The sequence below is a fragment of the Sylvia atricapilla genome, chromosome 3, assembly GCF_009819655.1.
Source record: "Sylvia atricapilla isolate bSylAtr1 chromosome 3, bSylAtr1.pri, whole genome shotgun sequence".
Classification (NCBI taxonomy): Eukaryota; Metazoa; Chordata; class Aves; order Passeriformes; family Sylviidae; genus Sylvia; species Sylvia atricapilla.
Genome location: NC_089142.1, coordinates 96337701 through 96355030, shown reverse-complemented (window position 1 = coordinate 96355030; position 17330 = coordinate 96337701). Strand labels below are relative to the sequence as shown.

At 38.3% G+C, this 17330-nt stretch overlaps 1 protein-coding gene across 4 annotated transcripts in view; it reads left to right on the top strand.

Annotated features, from left to right (window-relative positions):
* The window catches only part of NVL (nuclear VCP like), a 38129-nt gene that overhangs the window by 11822 nt on the left and 8977 nt on the right, over positions 1-17330 (top strand). For all 4 annotated transcript variants that reach the window (XM_066316264.1, XM_066316267.1, XM_066316265.1 and 1 more), the window contains 7 exons: positions 939-1209; positions 3445-3663; positions 4237-4341; positions 5069-5131; positions 6276-6395; positions 7080-7179; positions 14977-15083. In XM_066316264.1, coding sequence (XP_066172361.1) covers positions 939-1209; positions 3445-3663; positions 4237-4341; positions 5069-5131; positions 6276-6395; positions 7080-7179; positions 14977-15083 — 985 coding nt within the window. The remainder of the gene's footprint in view (positions 1-938; positions 1210-3444; positions 3664-4236; positions 4342-5068; positions 5132-6275; positions 6396-7079; positions 7180-14976; positions 15084-17330) is intronic.

The following is a 17330-nucleotide window of genomic DNA, read 5'->3' as shown; positions in this document are numbered from 1 at the left end:
TTACCTGGTATTTTCTTGTGCAAATTCCGAATGGGCCATTTGTAGTGCTGAATTGTTTACACTTGGACTCAATTGATTAACTACAGCTCTTGTCAGACAGGTTGAAAAAATCTTGAGAAACAGGCTGTTATCCCTAATAAAGATTGAAAGGAGAGATGATGGAACTTGCTACTGGGAAGGGAAACAGATGAAATATATTGTAATTTTAGAGTTTTGAAGAGTTTAATCACTTGGTTTTTTCATAACTTTTCTGTAGTTATATTATCTAATCTAGAAATAATTTGAACTAGTTTTTATTTGAACTAGAAGTATGCTACTGATCTGGACTTCCTTGGTTTGTGCTGCCTTTTAAAAATATTTTCCCAATGAAGTGATATTTTGCTGTTGTATTCTTGTGTTCTGCTTTCAGTGGTCAGGGAAAAATACTGAAGATTAAACCAGAGCTCCTCACACAGTCTGATTTTATTTGCTTCTTGCAGAATAGCTAGTTGTGGATATTCTCCAGTAAATAAATTTTTTAAAAAGTGGCATGGAACAGGTAGTGCAGGCTTAGGTTGTTAGGAATACAAGCTTAAAGATATCAGTGGATAACTTGTGTGCATCTCTGTGGTACACTGAAACCTAGCCTGGCAGTTTTGAATTTAAATTAGGGTTGGAAGGTGACGTGTAATACTTAATGACCAAGACCGTGGATTAGCAATGCCTGGTTGAGGCTGTTGGTTTTTGTTTAAGAAGAGACAGGAAGTTTATAGCATAGGTCTGTGGGTTTCAGTGGTGGTTACTTCCTACTTGAGCAGAAACTTCCCACTGTGCTACTTCAGTCCGTGTGGACCGAAAGAGACATAAAATGCTGTTTGTTTTCATGTGGAAAAAAAAAAAAAAGTAATAGCTTTTTCTCCAGCTTTATCTTTCCTCTTTTTTTCTCCTTCCTTGATTAGAATTCTTCAGACTTTGTGCCGAAAACTGAAGCTCCCGGAGTCGTTTGACTTCGGCCATTTAGCGCGGCTGACCCCGGGCTATGTGGGGGCTGATCTGATGGCGCTGTGCCGGGAGGCAGCCATGGGCACGGTCAACAGGGTCCTGATAACATCTGAGGAGCACGGCAGGAATCACACACACTCTGGGGGGAGCACAGCTGAAGGAAGCCCGGGGACAGGAGCACACATCCTGGTGGAGGAGGGCACCAACCAACCAGAGCTTCCAGCTAAGGTCTGTGTTCCTTGGAGTGTGTTTTAACATCTGAAGAGTTATTTTAGAGTTATGAAAGTCATTACTCATAAGTTCTCAAACATCCACAGCCAACCTAATATTAAATTTAGATTTAGAAATGGCAGCAGGAGCGTAACTCCTAATGACTCATAGAATAGCTCTGGAAAAGTGGATCCCGAACCCCAGTCCTTCTAAAAATTATGTTCATGTTTTGTACGAGACGGTTTTGGTTTTTTTTCCCTAGGATTTTTTGTTTTATTTGTGCTGTGTTTTTTGTCTTCTAGCAGAGCCGAACTTCAAAGAGTGTCTGTATCTCTCTTCAAAAGTGCATTTTGAAGAATTTAAAAGTATCAGTATTTTTGTAACAGAATTTAAAAGTATCAGACTTGCACTGAATATTTTGCGCCAGCTGTTTGCTGTGCTCTCAGTGAAATGCCTGTAATGATGCCTGAGGCTCTTCCCTGGCCTGGTAGGGTTACAGTAAGCCAAAGTCTAGAAGTATTTATGCAACCTTTGTTTGCCTTCCAGCTATGTGATTACTTGAGGTAAATCACACGTGGTGTCTAGTACCTGTAGCAGGTTTGAGGAAGAGAGGAGCTGAGCTGTTAGTGTGCAGTATAACTGGAACTCTGTTGCAGAAAATAGTATTTCAAGTGCCAGAATTATTTTCTGGCCTAAGTAACGTGAAAGTTAGTGAAGCAGAACAACTTTATGTAGAAATCCTTGGTCCCACTTCCCAAATATGGAGTCCATATATGCCTTCTTTATCTGCAGGCCTTCTGAAGATTTGTCTGGAGATAAGGGGGCTTAAATGCACATTGTGCTCAAATTCTGTTTTTAAGAGGACTGTCAAAGAGCACTGTTGCTGTGATGACAAAAATCAGTGTAAAAAGCTGTAGTAAGCCTTTGTATTAGTGTAACATAAGCATGGTGCTTATACCTCCCAGTGCTTCCTGAGGCCTGCTGTAGCCAAAAGAAAGTGGGGAGGGGCAGGTAGTTGCAGCTTTTATCAACATCACCATGATCAAAGGGGTCACTGAGAATGAGGAAGTCTAATCCTAACAAAGCCATGTTTTGATAGCTGGCAGGAGGTTGACATAGTCTAATACAGGGTATTGTCAGTAAAACCCTTGTATTATGTTTATAATGGAAAAATAAACATACAGAACCTTTAAAAACCATTCACACAATTCGAGTAAACAAAGCCAGTGGTCTTGGCTATTTCAGAATCTCTCTCAATGGCTCTGTTAAGAGGAGGAAGGAGGACTTAAAAGGAAGATCAGGCATTCTAAGCACTTGTACTTCATTGTGGTCAGTTGTAGAGCTATTCTAGCTGAATTTGTTAGGAAGCAATACTTTTCCTTTATACTCCTGTAGGAAAAACGTTGAAACATAACAGAGTTTTTACATATATTTTTTTCTCCCTCAATCTTATGATGAAAATCCTGATACTTACTTGTAGTGCAGTACCAGTTTGCTTTAATACTGCCTTTCTGTATTACAAAGGGGATGCATTTATGTTGTGAAGACCTAAAGTTCTTTGATGGAATATTTTCTCAGTTCCCAATATGGAACTGATAGAAGAAATTGGATGTACCTCCTTTGGTCACTGTGGTCTGCAGCATGGGGCAGTGCAGAAGAGCATTACCCCGCATCTCTGTCCTGTTTGCCCAGACTTTATCAGGGGCTGATTGCAGAACCAGGTCTGACCAGGCTGGGGAAATGAGTTGCCTTGAAATTAGATGATATTAAATCAAAGTGTATATTCCAGAAGTGTGTTGAGAGTTTTAACAGTTTATACAAAACTGAATAATTGCAAATTGTTGGAATTGTGCTGTCCAGCAGGTTTTCACTTTCTCTTGAAAGAAGTTTCTTGTTAAAAGCAGAATTAATACATATACATGTTTTGGAAATTTCAGCATGGAAATACCTTTCTCCTAGTCAGCGTGAGAGAAGCAGTAGGAATAACTGGAAGGCAAAATACATGTCCTAGCTCATTTTCTGTAGCATCTAAATCAAGATTTTAGGCTCAGCTCAGTGCTTTCAAACCTGTTAAATGTACACGGAGCTTCCCTGAAACAATTTTATCATTAATGGTAATTCACATATTTTATGTGTACTGTACATAATAATGTGATTGATAGTTGAAGTATGGCTTTGGAAAAGCCCTTGAAATGGTTCTGGAAGTCTAACCCAGTGGCATAATCTTTTCTCTCCCTTTCTATGTACCTTAAGGATGAATTGCAGAGACTTTTGGATTTGCTGAAGGAGCAAGCCCCCTTGCCTGAGGAGCAGCTGCAGAAGCTGTGCATTGAGATGAATGATTTTATTGTTGCACTGTCATCAGTGCAGCCCTCTGCCAAGAGAGAAGGCTTTGTCACAATCCCTGATGTGACATGGGCAGACATCGGAGCCCTGGAGGATGTTCGGGAGGAGCTGACCATGGCAATATTGGTATGTCCTAACCTTACCTCCAAAGAGCTTTTGCACTCCCCTTGTGCAGGAAATAAAACTGTTTTCAATATTTATTTAAGGTACAGGGCTATTTTGTAATATCTTCATTTAAAACAGTCAAGCTTGTATAATTCTCTCCTGAATTTGTTTCAAGTCTGGTATTTAATATTTTGCTTTTTGTATTCATGCTTTCAGTGTGTTTGTATTGCTCAATCTTTAAGTATTCTGAAAGTTGTGTATCAATAACCTTGGTTATGCAACTGCCATGCAAAGAATTGTGGACTGTTTAGCTGAAAGCTTAGCAATTTTGCTGCCAGTCAGAGGGAAACTTAACATTAACACCTTTAGGTAACTTTGGTGAATAAAATCTTTGCCTCGAAATAAGGATATTTCTCACATTTAGGGGTAATTAGCAGGGCAAGATATTAAGGTGCTGATCGAATCTTTATTCTTTTAGTCTATAAAAGATTGAAATAAAGAACTTCTGTGAATGATTTTTCATGCAGCTGAAACTAAGATGAAAAGTTTCGTGTTTTCTTTATGCCAGAGATAACGATGATGATTTCTTTTTAGGCGCCTGTGAGAAACCCAGAGCAGTTTAAAGCTCTGGGCCTGACTACTCCAGCTGGTGTCCTGCTTGCAGGGCCCCCAGGGTGTGGCAAAACACTGTTAGCTAAGGTAATGCATTTTCTAAACACCACTAAAAACACGAGAATCTTCTTGAAATGGATGTTTTTGTAGGATGAGTCTGGATTGTAGTACAAGAAGTTGGCCTTTTGCACCAAATCTCATCAGAAAATTAAATTTGATTTTTCTTGCTGAAGTTATTTGATTTTTCTTGCATAAAGTTATAACTTTGCTTGAATGGAGAGGGAATTCCTGCAAAGCTTGAAGGAATTAAGTTGGTTAAGAAAAAAGTAGCAAAGATGAGTAGAAACTATTGGATAACTACTCTGTGGAATATTTTGCTGTAACTAAATTATATGTTTGGGAGTACTCTGCAACTCTTACTGAAAATACTTCTGTTTTGCTTCTTGAGCATTTCAGTTCTTACTGCATCTCCACATAAATGCAGATAATCGTGCAAATTTCAGATTTTCTCATTTTGTCTTCAGGTGCTCCTATGGAGTTGAATATCTGTTTAACTCCCATGGTTATTGGACATTCTTCAGCTGGTGTGGGGGGTGTGAATCTGAGAGAGTACATTGCTAAATTCCTCGCTCCCCTCCCACTCTTAATTGCATGTAATTATACTTTGTACTGTTTTCTATATTTTGCAAACAGTTGCTAACTGTGTTCCTTCCCTTGTATTTGTTTATCACTCCATGGACAGGACCCAAGCAGACACAAGATAAATGTGTGTTTTATATATATCTGTATCTATCTGGCTTTACCTTTTTCACAGGCCGTGGCAAATGAGTCTGGACTGAACTTCATCTCTGTTAAAGGTCCTGAGCTGCTAAATATGGTATGTGCTAATCATGGGGCTTTTGTTATTTATGGAATTCTTGTCCAAAATGTGGGGCAAGCAGAATTCCTGATAATTGCACAACTGGCACTAGTGCAGCTGAAATTGCCTTATTTAACCTCTCCTTAAAGTTTTTAGCAGTGAAGTTGTTCATATGAAAAGGAAAAAAGTCACCTGTGTAGCTTAAATATTTATCTTAGTTTAAATTACCTGGCAGGTGGAGCCTTCTTGACTTGAAGTGGAGTTTCTAAATGACCAACTACATACATCACTGCTTTTCTGTAGCATGGGGATTTTAAATGTCAACAGATAAAAGTGCTGTAATTCAAATTTTTGAAGCACTGGACTTGGAAGTGCTGTGATGTAACTTCAGTCCGTTTCAGAGTCGGGAATTGATCATGGTGGCTGCAGTTCCCATCTAGGGGGGCCATGATCAGTAATGTGGAAGCTGAAACCCACATACTGGGTTTGATTGATCTCTTCCCAAACATTTTTATGTCTACTTCAAGTACTGATAGAGGCAGGAAATATAACACTTAAAATAATGAGGAGCCCAACTTCCTTGTGGAATACAGACAAAATGGTTGGCTGTGATTCAGAGACTGTGTTAACATATAAATTGTGTCAAAACATGTTTGGAAAAAATTAAGTGTTTGCATTTACGACTTCACAGCCTCTGTTCCTACAATTCAGCATTCAAAGTGAAATTCTGGCTAACTTTTCAGTTCCCTACCACCAAGCGCCTGTCTTCAGCCAACAACTCTATGAACTTCAGATGTTCATTGTGTTCACATTGCTCACTGGGTTTGTTTCTGAACAGCTGAACAACAGGGTCCTTAATTAAGACTGTATTTATTAACTCTCATCACCAAAATGATGGCAAGTTAGAGTTATTGCCCAGAAAAAAGAAATTCTGTTAAACTCTGGATGTACTGCAATTTGTCAAAATTCAACTAGTGACAGTTCCCATGAAAATCATGATCAGTAAGGAAACAGAGATAAAAGAATGTTGTCAGATAAAAGAAAAATTAGTAGGTTGCATTTTTCCCTTGCAAAGTATGTTAAATAGTGTTTAAAACTATTGATTTTGTTTTCCAAGCAAAATCTTAGTGTCTTACATTGTTTCAATGGGGTTTTTTTTTAGTATGTTGGTGAAAGTGAACGTGCTGTACGTCAGGTATTCCAGCGTGCCAGGAATTCAGCCCCCTGTGTTATATTCTTTGATGAAGTTGATGCTTTGTGCCCTCGGAGGTCTGACCGTGAGGTGAGTTGGCCCTGAGATACCTCCTCAAATAAATACTTTCAGTTACAGCTTTTGAGACACTGCAGGCAACGGAAGTACCCAGAAGAGTGTCTCCCAAAAAAAGCAGTCCACTAGGCTTTTATTTGAGGAAAATATGTTGTGCAAGTATTATAAAAATTAATACCTTTTTTCGTATGCAAATATAGAAAAATATCCAGAGAAAATTAGGTTAAGCTTTTGAGTTTGGTTATAGAATGTCACTACTGTGAAATTACTGTTGGCCTCTCAGTAGCTCACCTGCTTAAAATGTTGTTTCAGAAGTTTCAATACTTAAGAACTCTTTCCCCTCAAAACCCTGAATATTGAGAAATTTTGTGTGTTCTTATTGAGGTAGATATCAGAACAGCTAGTACCAGTATTTGTATGTAGTCCTTTAAGTGGATCCTTTAGTTTTGATGAGAAAGAAAAGGTTTGCCACGTGATAAAACACGTGGGAAGTGTGTAGATAGCATGACTTTGGGATGGAGACGTACTAAGAATATGAGAGAATGAATCCACAATCTATACTGAAAGTGTGAAAAAGAAACTTTTTCTTTGAGTAATACTTCAGTGCACGGAGTTAGTAGGTCTTGTGTTTCTTTTATCTTGAAATACTCACATTCCCACTGTTTCTTTGATTTTGTTGCCAAATTTCTCCTTCCGAAGTCAGGAGCCAGTGTGCGGGTAGTGAACCAGCTCCTCACGGAGATGGACGGGCTGGAGAATCGGCAGCAGGTTTTCATCATGGCTGCCACAAACAGGCCAGGTAAGGACCCAGAAGTCAGAAACAAGAAATCAGACATCCTTGGTTCTCTCTTAGCAAAATCATGTGTTCCTAAATATTTAAATTCTGTAACTAAGCCTGTTCTGTACTTAAAATTACAGGGTCTGCTCAAATCGAAAGATTTTCTGATCAGTTAATCTGTTCCACATTCATGTGGTATTGTGAGATAAAGCAATCTCTTTAAAATGTGTCTCACTTAGCACCTGGTACCATTGCTGTTAAAATGCTTTGAAAGACCTTTGACTGCTGTGGATTATCTCCTTGCAATGTAGAAGCAGAAAAGAGACATAAAAAGTATTTTGTTTTTCTTTTTTACTGCTTAAATTGATTTTTTTATCCAAAGCAGCCTTATCTTTATTTTTTTTGGCCTTAAGACATCTGTCTCATGTTAAGTCATTTTTCCATTTGCTTATCTTTTGCTTCCTTGGCTCTATGTTCCATACCAGATTTTGTTTGGAATAGTTACTCTCCTGTTTCTTCATGTTCTGTCCAGCTTAGATATCAGCAGCTGTCTTTGCTGCCTCGCTGGCTCTTCAGTTTTTGGTAGCTCTTGCAGTTCCAGCAGCATCTTCTCAGTTAATAAGCTAAACACTGATGTCTGCTTTACAAACATCATGTGTTTTACTGGCAACTTTCTATCTCTGGTGGGTTTTTTGTTTGTTTGTTTTGTATTATGGAGGAGTCTTGTGTTTTATACAAAGCAAGAAACTTGTCCTGAGTTTGAATTCCATGTAGAAGCTGGGGTTGTAAATAAAGGAATTTGTTATCAATTTAGAAACAAACAAGTGTGTAGGTGTTGCACTTCCTTGGTTATGAGCATTTTTCTGGATATTTTAACTGAAATTAAATACAGGGTTACAAGTCTGTCTTGGTAAAACCATACTGGTATGGGTACCTGAATTCTAGAAAGAACTTTTGCACCTAGAACAGGTATTTAGCATATTCCTACTTACAGTGAGACACAGTTCTTTCTTACCTGCATGTATTAAGTAAGGACAAGATGTAGAGTTTTGCTGAAAAAATGCTTAACAGGAAAAATAGTAGCATAGCTATTTTGGATATAATTTGGAAGATGAGAAAGTTAAAATACTTGATATTGGTTGTGTTCTATAAATTAAGGAAAGTTTGGTCAGAAATCATCTATAATACACAACTAAGAGGTGGTTTTAATTCCAGTGGTCAAAAGCTTCAAAGATTTGGAGGAAGATCTTCCTATGCCTTGAATTCTTTGCACCATGACAGATTTTCAAGCCTTCCACGTGGTGAAGTATGAGCAGTAGGGGCTTAAATCTCTACCTGCTTTTAGAAATTCTTTGACTTAAAGTGGCAGATTTTCCTGACATGAGCTTGCTAATGCAATGCAGAATAGAAAATAAGCTTATGCTATGTATAGATGCAGGTGGATGTACCAAGAGTGTTGGTGGGAGTGTCATCAGGTTGCCTTAGGAAAGACCTCTCCCTAAATTAGTTGTGCTATTGCAAGCATTTGTATCAAGCAGCCCTATTTGGAAGTATTTCTCAAGGGCTTCATATCTAATTACTGACTTGTCATTAGCTCTGACTGGTAGCTTAGGCTGGTAATTCCAGCACTTTTGAAGTGAGGACACATCCAGCTGTACTTCCTGCAGTGCCTCCTCAGCTGATTTGGCACAGAGCCGACCCTTTTTTGGGCTGCTCTGTGTCACTGTTCTGAGCTAAGGATTCCTCTCCTGGAGGCAGCTGAGTGGAAGCACCCCAGCAGCTTCACCAGGGCCAGGTTAGGGTAAATATTGCTCAGATGTTCATTTCAAAATAAAAATATTTACATGTGGCAGGTTTGTCCTAATTCCTTGATTTAGCTTTACACTGATTCTGTGCTTGCTTACAGGTCTGCTTTTCATGCACGTATAAAATAGACACCTGTGCTATTGTTAATTTCCCTCTCCATAAGCCTTATACTAGGTGCAATTTTACCCTTATATGGTTAGAAAGTACCTCTGGAATGGCTTGGGGTAATCTTTTTTTTTTTTTTTTTTTCTTTTTCCCTTCAGTTTTAAAAAATCACTATTGCCTTTTTCAGCTGTAGTGGCAAATGTTTGGCCATATAGGAATAGTTAAAATTACAAAATTTTACCAAATAATGAGATTTGGGCTCATATTGGAGGGCAGCTGAGAAATGTGTAATGAAATCAGCAGTGTGTTATTAGTCAGTGACATTGAAAAAAGGGGATTTGAGGTAAAAATGCCAAATGTAAAGAAAATGTGAAGATAAGGATATCAAATACAATTAATTTCTATTTATTGAATTTGTAGATGAATTTATATCTTGCAATTTGGTGATTTTATCTTGATAAAGATACAAGGAGTTGTTTTGCCAGCATTAATAAATTTTTTTTTCAGCTGGAAGATGCAGTTTGGATAGGATGGATGTCTTGCTTCAGAAGGACTGTGTGTATGAATAACACTTTGGATAGGTTTAGACAGTTAATTTTTCCTGTGAAACCTGCGTTTGTCAGTATGAGGAAATAGAGTTTCATCAGAACAATTTCTGCTGAAGTTGTGGTTAAGTTGGGGGAAACTGGTTTTTCTCTCCTGTAGTTTATTCACTGTTCATGAGGCCTAGGAGGAGGCAGTGTTCACCAAATGCAGTTTTGCTGGTGTGGTCTGGCTAGTTGAAAGGAGCACACGGCAGGCAGAGAGCAGTGAAGTGTGTGCTAGTAAAGCACTCTTAACCACCTGAAGAATGCAAAGCCCAAGCAGAGACCTGTAGGACAGGCATAGCTTAGTCTGGCTACTGTACTGACCTAGTTCCCCCAAACAGTTAAAGTTGTGGTGCCTGAAAAGGTTTTTAAATCTTTGTAAGAAAGTTTTTTCTGTCGTAGTTGTGGTGAGTAAAGGTGCTGCTGGGGAGGGGAGTTGTGTAATGTAAATCTAAATAATATAAATAATATATGTGTCCCAGCAGAACTTCTGCAGTCTTCCACTGAGCCAGTGCTGTGAAGTGTGAGATCTCATGGTTTTTAATCCATGTTAGTATAATTTTCAAGATGCTTCTTTTCAAGATGCTTATTTTTTTAGAGTGATTGCATGCCTGGTAGCTTTGATAGCTGGTTGCTTGTACTATACTGTTGTATTTGTTGTCAGCATTGTAGCCTGAAATTGTGCAATTGGAAGAGTCTTCTCTCATAAATTATTATTACTGTTGTTGTTATTATTATTGCTATTGTTATTATTGTTGTTATTAATTAGGAGTAGTTGCAGTTAGGATAGTAGTGGCTCAACCATTTTTGGCATCAAGGTATGTTCCTGGCACAGTTCTTCCAGTGAGGTGTTGGCAGCTGGGATAAGGTATTACTGTGAAATGGTGGTAGTTTATACCCCATGGCTGAAGAACTGCCACATTCTCTTTTATATAGTCTTTAAACACTTGGAAGGCTTTAATTCCCATTTTGGCACAAGGGTAGGCGCAATAGATTGGTTCCTTTGTTTATCATCTACAATCTGCAAGTGTTAATTCTTATTCTGGCAGTGATGAAAAAAGCCTTTGATATGCTCTAAAAAGCAAGATATTTGAATGTTTTTTGCACTTACTCAATGACTTTGAATGTCCTCTGCAGATACTCTTTGACTCCTTCTAAATTAGCAGGGATGCAGTATTCCCAACTCAATCTCTTTCCACCTAAATGCAAAATCAATGTCAGACTTTGTCTGAAGAGGATGAAACTTTTAAAGCACTCACTATCATTAGAGAGAGAGGGGGAAAAAAACAGAGGCAGAAATGTTGTGTCTTGCTAGCACCTTTATGGGTCAGAATAATTATATTCTTTTCCAGCCTACTTCCTTCCCCAAATTCAAGAGTCAATACTACACAATTGCCAAGCACTACTCCTGAATGAAATCTATAATTTCCCACAATTTTCCAGCTACCAATTTGAATTTCAGGATAGGATATTGCTGCTTTCTGCTCTTCTCTTACTTCCCCAGGCTTTGGACATTTATAAAGTCTTTAGAGAAATGCTGACCAAGGCATCAACAGGATTTCCCTTGGGATAAAGGGAACTGTGTAACATGAGGGAACAGACAAGACAGTGATTTTTAAACTGGACATAAATTGTGATAATGTCTTGTTTTTATTCATGGCCTCTTTCTCTTGCTTTCTTAAACTAATTCTTGCAAAATTTCTCTTCTAATGCTGCCCTTGAGCACAATCCTAGTTTCAGTGAGTTCTATTTTTGTTAGCAAGTTTATTTTCGTTTTTTTAGAGCCATTCACCTGAACCACATGTTTTAGAACACAATAAAAAAATAATCACCAGTCTTTAACAATAGTTACAGTTTGGGTTTGGGCATTGTTTATGTTTTCACCTGTTTATACATGTTGCTGAATTAAAGGCAAGATAAGATCTAAGAAAAACACTTGATACTTGAGGCATGGAACAATTTCTTTCATAGTAGTTCTAGTTCACACAAATTATATTCTGCATTTCAGCAGCCCTTGAGTGTAGTGTATCTTTCACAGTCACTTCAGTTGTTAAGTGCAGTGTTCACCTGCAGTCTCAGAAAACCTCTCAGGGCTTCTGAGCCTGCATTTCAGAACATCACAAATGGGAGGGCCTAGATGTTGTGTACTTCAAATACATTTTTAAAAGCTGTAGTGAGAATGTGGGAGAAGTTTGATGGACTCACACAACAGCTGTCCTTGCTGGTATGCACTGACCTTCTGTAAATGTGGCTTGGTGCCTGTACAGTTGAGATAAGACATGAATAGTCAACTGGAAATTACTGTGGGACTAAGATATTCTATTATAGAACAGTAAAAGGTCACTGTATAAGGAATTCATGCACAGATACCTTCAATGGAAGGTAATGATTCTGTAAAAATTTGCAGTTGTTTGAAGAGCAGTGTAGCAAACTGAAATGTGACATAATTCTCTAGAGGTTAGTGCCTGTTTGAACCCTTAAAAACAAAGCAAGGAATGGATGTACTGTAAATATCTTCTCATGTAATTTTGTCAGATTATTTGGAAAATTATACTTCTGTCTTCTAATGACAGTCAACACCATTGACCACCTCAGAAAGGCAGGAAATTATTAACTGGACATTTCTCCCAATAGAAGTATACTCCGTGTGTGAGACAACTGCTTGGAAAAGGAGTGCTGTATTTTATCACATTTCTATGCTTTACCTTCCTCCCAACTTGAGGGATAATAATAGGCTTTGAAAGATGTATCTGCAATAATGACCTTAATTTCATTAAAATTGTAAATGTATCTAAAATTAGTTGACTCTCTTCTGTTTAGATAAGTTTTAAGATAATAGATATGAAGAAGTGTTATAATTTACCAAGGTGGAATGCTTTGAAATTCCTTAAAGGAGTACCTCTTTCCATTCTTTTAAATGGATATGAAGTGCATCTAATGAGTGAATTTGTTTGTCCAACAAGTAAATACTAATTTTCTGGGTTATGTGATTTGAGATTTCAAGAACTTCAGGCCCAGGTCTGAACCAGAAGAATGAAATTAGTTGATTCATAAGGAGATGGGGAGTGTAGATCCGTGTTTCAGACTTTGGTGTGGTCTTGTTGCTGTAAACCACCATTACTGCAGTTTATCTAGTTCTGTCAGTTGTGGTAACTTTTTGAATGCAGGCAGTGTGATCATTTCCATAAAAAAAGATTAATGCAATTTCAGACTACATTTGCTGTCTTCATATTGTTGGACAAATAGCAAGTAGCACGTTCTCGGCATGGAATGGAAACTATTTTCTGTAACAAGCTTAATATTTTAAAATATTATTTAATACTTTATTTTTGAAACATTAGAATGGGGAAATCAGCAAGTGCCTGCTGTTGTAATGCAGGCCCTATTGAGAGTATTTGTTTTGGTGTTTGTGACAGATCCTTTGAATCAACTTTGTCATCTCCTATCAATAGTGGAACAAGACACACAGAAACAGGAAAGTGCACTTGTGTCAAAAGCAAGACAAAGTGTCATCTGGAACGATGCACAGATGTATAAGTAATGTGGTTTTGTCTGTGCCTGCCATGGCAGGGATTCTGTTTAATCCTTGTTTCATCTGGTCTGGATTAAATTAATAAAATAAGTAATTCCATTTTTTCCTCCTGCTCACAATTCACATCACATTTGCAGTAGCTGCTTTTTCTTCCATTGGTGCTTCTGCCCATGACTGCTGTATTCTAGGGGGGGAAATACTTTTGTCTAAGAAAAAGATGGTGGAGTTGTCCTTTAAGCATAACTGAGAGAGCAACTTGAACCAAACCATGAGCATCTTTAAAAAGTGGATCAAGGCCATACTGTAGTAGGATCAGGTAGTTCAAGTGTTGACAGAGTCAAGCAAACTTTTTTATTTTGCAAAAAAGCAATAGTTTTACTTCCCTGCTACTGTTTTAGAGCTTGGGTGGTGTCTGTTTTCTTTAAAGCGTCTTTACAGTAAAGATAAGCAGCTTCATTTTTTCCAGTCCTTCACCTCTAATATAAAGGAATGCAGTAGTTTGTCTGTTAACTTGTTTTGTCAGGAGGGCAGAGCCAATGCAGGGTGTTGGCAGCTTCATTTGGAGGCCTTGATAATTTCCAGGTTTAGACTTAGATAGAATTGTCATCTGTCACTTTAGGGAGAGGTTCTTGCAGCAGCTACCTCACACATTCATATAATGTATATACTTTAAAATAGTGTGTTATAGTAAAAGTATAGATTCCTTTACATCTTCTATGAGTGTTTCTATGACTTTGCTGCTCACATTACTGTGGCATGTACAGTATCAGAGAATCATAGAATCATTTAGGTTGGAAAAGACCTCCAAGATGATGGAGTCCACCTGTTAACCCTGCACTGCCAAGTCCACCACTAAACCATGTCCCCAAGTGCCACCTGTACAGGTCTTTTTAGTACCCCCAGGGATGGTGACTCCATAGAATTCCTTAGCAAAACAGAGCAATTAATACCATTATTGGGTTTTGGTAGGTGGGGAAATAGGGCATCAAGAAGCTTTGAGAACCATCATGCAGGCAGTTTGTGCTGAAATACAGACAGGAATTGAGGGTTTTTCCAGGTTTTGTGCCCTGTCTGTATCTCTCGTTATACCGATAGTCAGTATTTATATCCTGACTTAGTTTGTGTACAGTGGGTATCAAAGCCTGTGGTGCTGAAAGGCTGCTACACATTTCTGTTACACTTCTGTTACTTGAAGTGGTTTTCTAGAAACATTTGTGATAATTTTTGTTTTCTTACTTCTCCACACACAATAAATTCAGAGTCTGTAGAAACAAATTCTGTACTTTGCAGCTATCTTTGATATTTTCCTGAGTTTCTTATTTTACCATCCAGATAACCATTATGTAGAAGTACAAATGACCAATGAAATTAAGTTTGTGTGTGGATGATTGTGATTCACCCTGTGTGCTTGACTTACCATTGTCCCTTTGGGTAGAGTTCCTTCCAGTAGAACAAACTGCTAATAATTAATGTGGAATTCCTCAGCAAAAATGTTTTAATTCTGTATTGCCACATATAGAGTTGTCTTCTTGTCTGAAGAGATGAAACTGGTATTTATGATCATTATATCATTGATCAGATGTGGCTTAATTGTACTGGGTGTTAAAGACTGGTTGACAAAAATGAAACTTTTTCAATCAGCTCCTTTGATGCTCAGAGCTTCAGTCATGGCACAAATGCTTCTTTGAGTCTTGGTACAAATATGCATGTATTCCTTCTCATGTGCAGATGTTCCTAAGGCTGATCTTATTTCTGGATTAATTCTTTTCTATTTTTCCCCTCCCTAAGATATAATCGACCCAGCTATCCTGCGTCCTGGTAGGCTGGATAAAACACTCTACGTGGGTTTGCCACCGCCTGAAGATCGACTTGCGATTTTAAAGACCATCACCAAAGTGAGTGTTTGGAAATATATCCTTAATCATGAAGCTTGGTGGAATGATGTAAGATGAATTAAATGTTACAAACAATTGCAGGATCCTGTCTCAGGAAACACTTTCAGCTGTTCTATGAGGTCATAAAAATAATCCCTCAGCTCATCTGCTGTTAGATTTGCTCTGGGACTGCAAGGGGCTGATGAATCTTGAGAAAGCAAACTTGTTAAACGTAGAAGTTGCTGACTTTATAGTCACAGTTTGAACAGATTTAATTGGAAGATTCCTATCTGAGTGAGTAATGGGCCTAGAAGTGTTTTGTAAGCTTTTTTGGGGGGGTTCCAGACATTCAGCAGAATGATTCACAAGCTCCATATGTATTTGCTCAACAATAGTTGTGACACCTAATTGGCTTTAGGATTAAAGGAAGCTTGTGGTGATTGAGGCTGTCGGTTAGGGTAAATGTGAAAATGTAAAATCTGTGCCTTCATGGGTCCTCCATGTGGTGGACAGCACAATCTGCCACTTCAGAGACTTGGATTATAGAATTCTGTGTGAGAGTTCCTCCAAGTATGGCACAGCAGGAAGCAAGGCCTTAATAATAACAACATAAAAAGCATTATGAATGATTTGGATATTTGCTACTTTTTTCCAGTAGATCAACATTGATTGTTAAGACCAGGTTTTTACTGTGGAGGAAAGATAGCATTATGAGAAGTCTGGCAAAAATTGTTCGGTATATTTGTAATAAGAGATAATCCAGACTTGTGTAACCTTAAAAATTGTGGTGTATAGGCAATAGTTGATTCAGAATTCAGAAAGTGAGAACTTGTTGCAGCCTTGGTTCTTTCATGCCAAAATAGATGTTCAGAGGGTGATCTCTTATTACAAATTCAGGATGTTAGACTTTCCTTCATTTGTTCTGTGCATTGCTTCATGGATGAAAATAGATTAAGTATTCCCCCATTTGCTGTTTGCAGTAGACCAGTTTCTTGGTTTTAAGTTTTACAGAAATACTTCAGTTAATACTTTTTACAACCCTGTTCTTAATGTTCTTCATGAGATGTTGAGAGGAATTGACTGTAACATCTGTGAATATTGTAAGGAATCATGATTTTTGTTTTACCAAATTTATTTTTAAAGGTAATTAGGGGTGTAGAGGAGTAGTGCAGCAGAGCTTGGTGCTTTGCTCCCTTCACTGGAGCAAAGGTGGCTGGAACAAAGAGCTGGTTGATTTCTGTCACTCTCACAGGTTTCCCTTGCTCACACTCTTACAGCCTCACGTAGGCACCAAGATACACCCATCCAGGATCACTCATGGGCAACACTGAGACAAGGAACTGTACTGAGTCCTCACTTCATGTTTTGGCTTCCTCTTGTTTGTCAATGACCAGCTGGTTGTTAGGGAGAACTGTCTGCACTTTTCCATCAGGAATTAAGTTCATAATTGCGTCTACTGCCATAAACCTTGGGCGAGGTTGCTGGAAAGTGTCCTTGCTCCCTTCTGCTGGGAATCTTTGTGCCTACAGTCCTGTCTTCCTGTTGGGATAACACCAAGAGGAATGGCAATGGGGTGTGGTAACCCTGTTATTATCCCACTGCCAAAATATTTTTGTCTTCTGCTGACAAATCAGCTTTGATATGACCTTATCTGCTTATGGGCCTTCTTGACAGCAGGAATACATTGCAGAGTGTTTTTCAGCTTGGTTTCTGTGGACCCTGCCACATGTTATCATGTTGCTTGTGATGCCTTTTAGAATGCGAGATGCTTTCATGCATGCTTAATTCACACTAGTCTGACTATTTTGATTACAAATCCTTGTGGTGAATGAGGAGTTAAATCTTTAAAGATGTGTAGGAGTTATGTGAAAGAAGAACATGTAGGAAGAGGGGAGAATGCGTTAAAGTAATTGAAATACTTTATTTTTTATCAGATTTCATCCATGCATTCCAGGAGAGGAGGTGTGAAAAATTTGAGAACACATTTGCTCAAGGCCAGAGAAAACAAAATGTTTGGTGCAGATATGAGTGGCTTCTGGATGATGGCATGCATTCCCAGATATCTCCAAGGAATACATGCACAGCATGAGGAAGCAGAATTGTTGCTGAATGAAAATGTGGCTGCTTAGAAAAGCAGCATGAGGGGTAGAAAAGAGACTTGAGGAAGGAACAGGTTGTCAGGAAGACAGACAACATAAATGTGGAAACTTTGATGTGAAACTTCGTTGTGAAAGACTTTTATTTCAGTTAACTTGTACAAATCAGTCA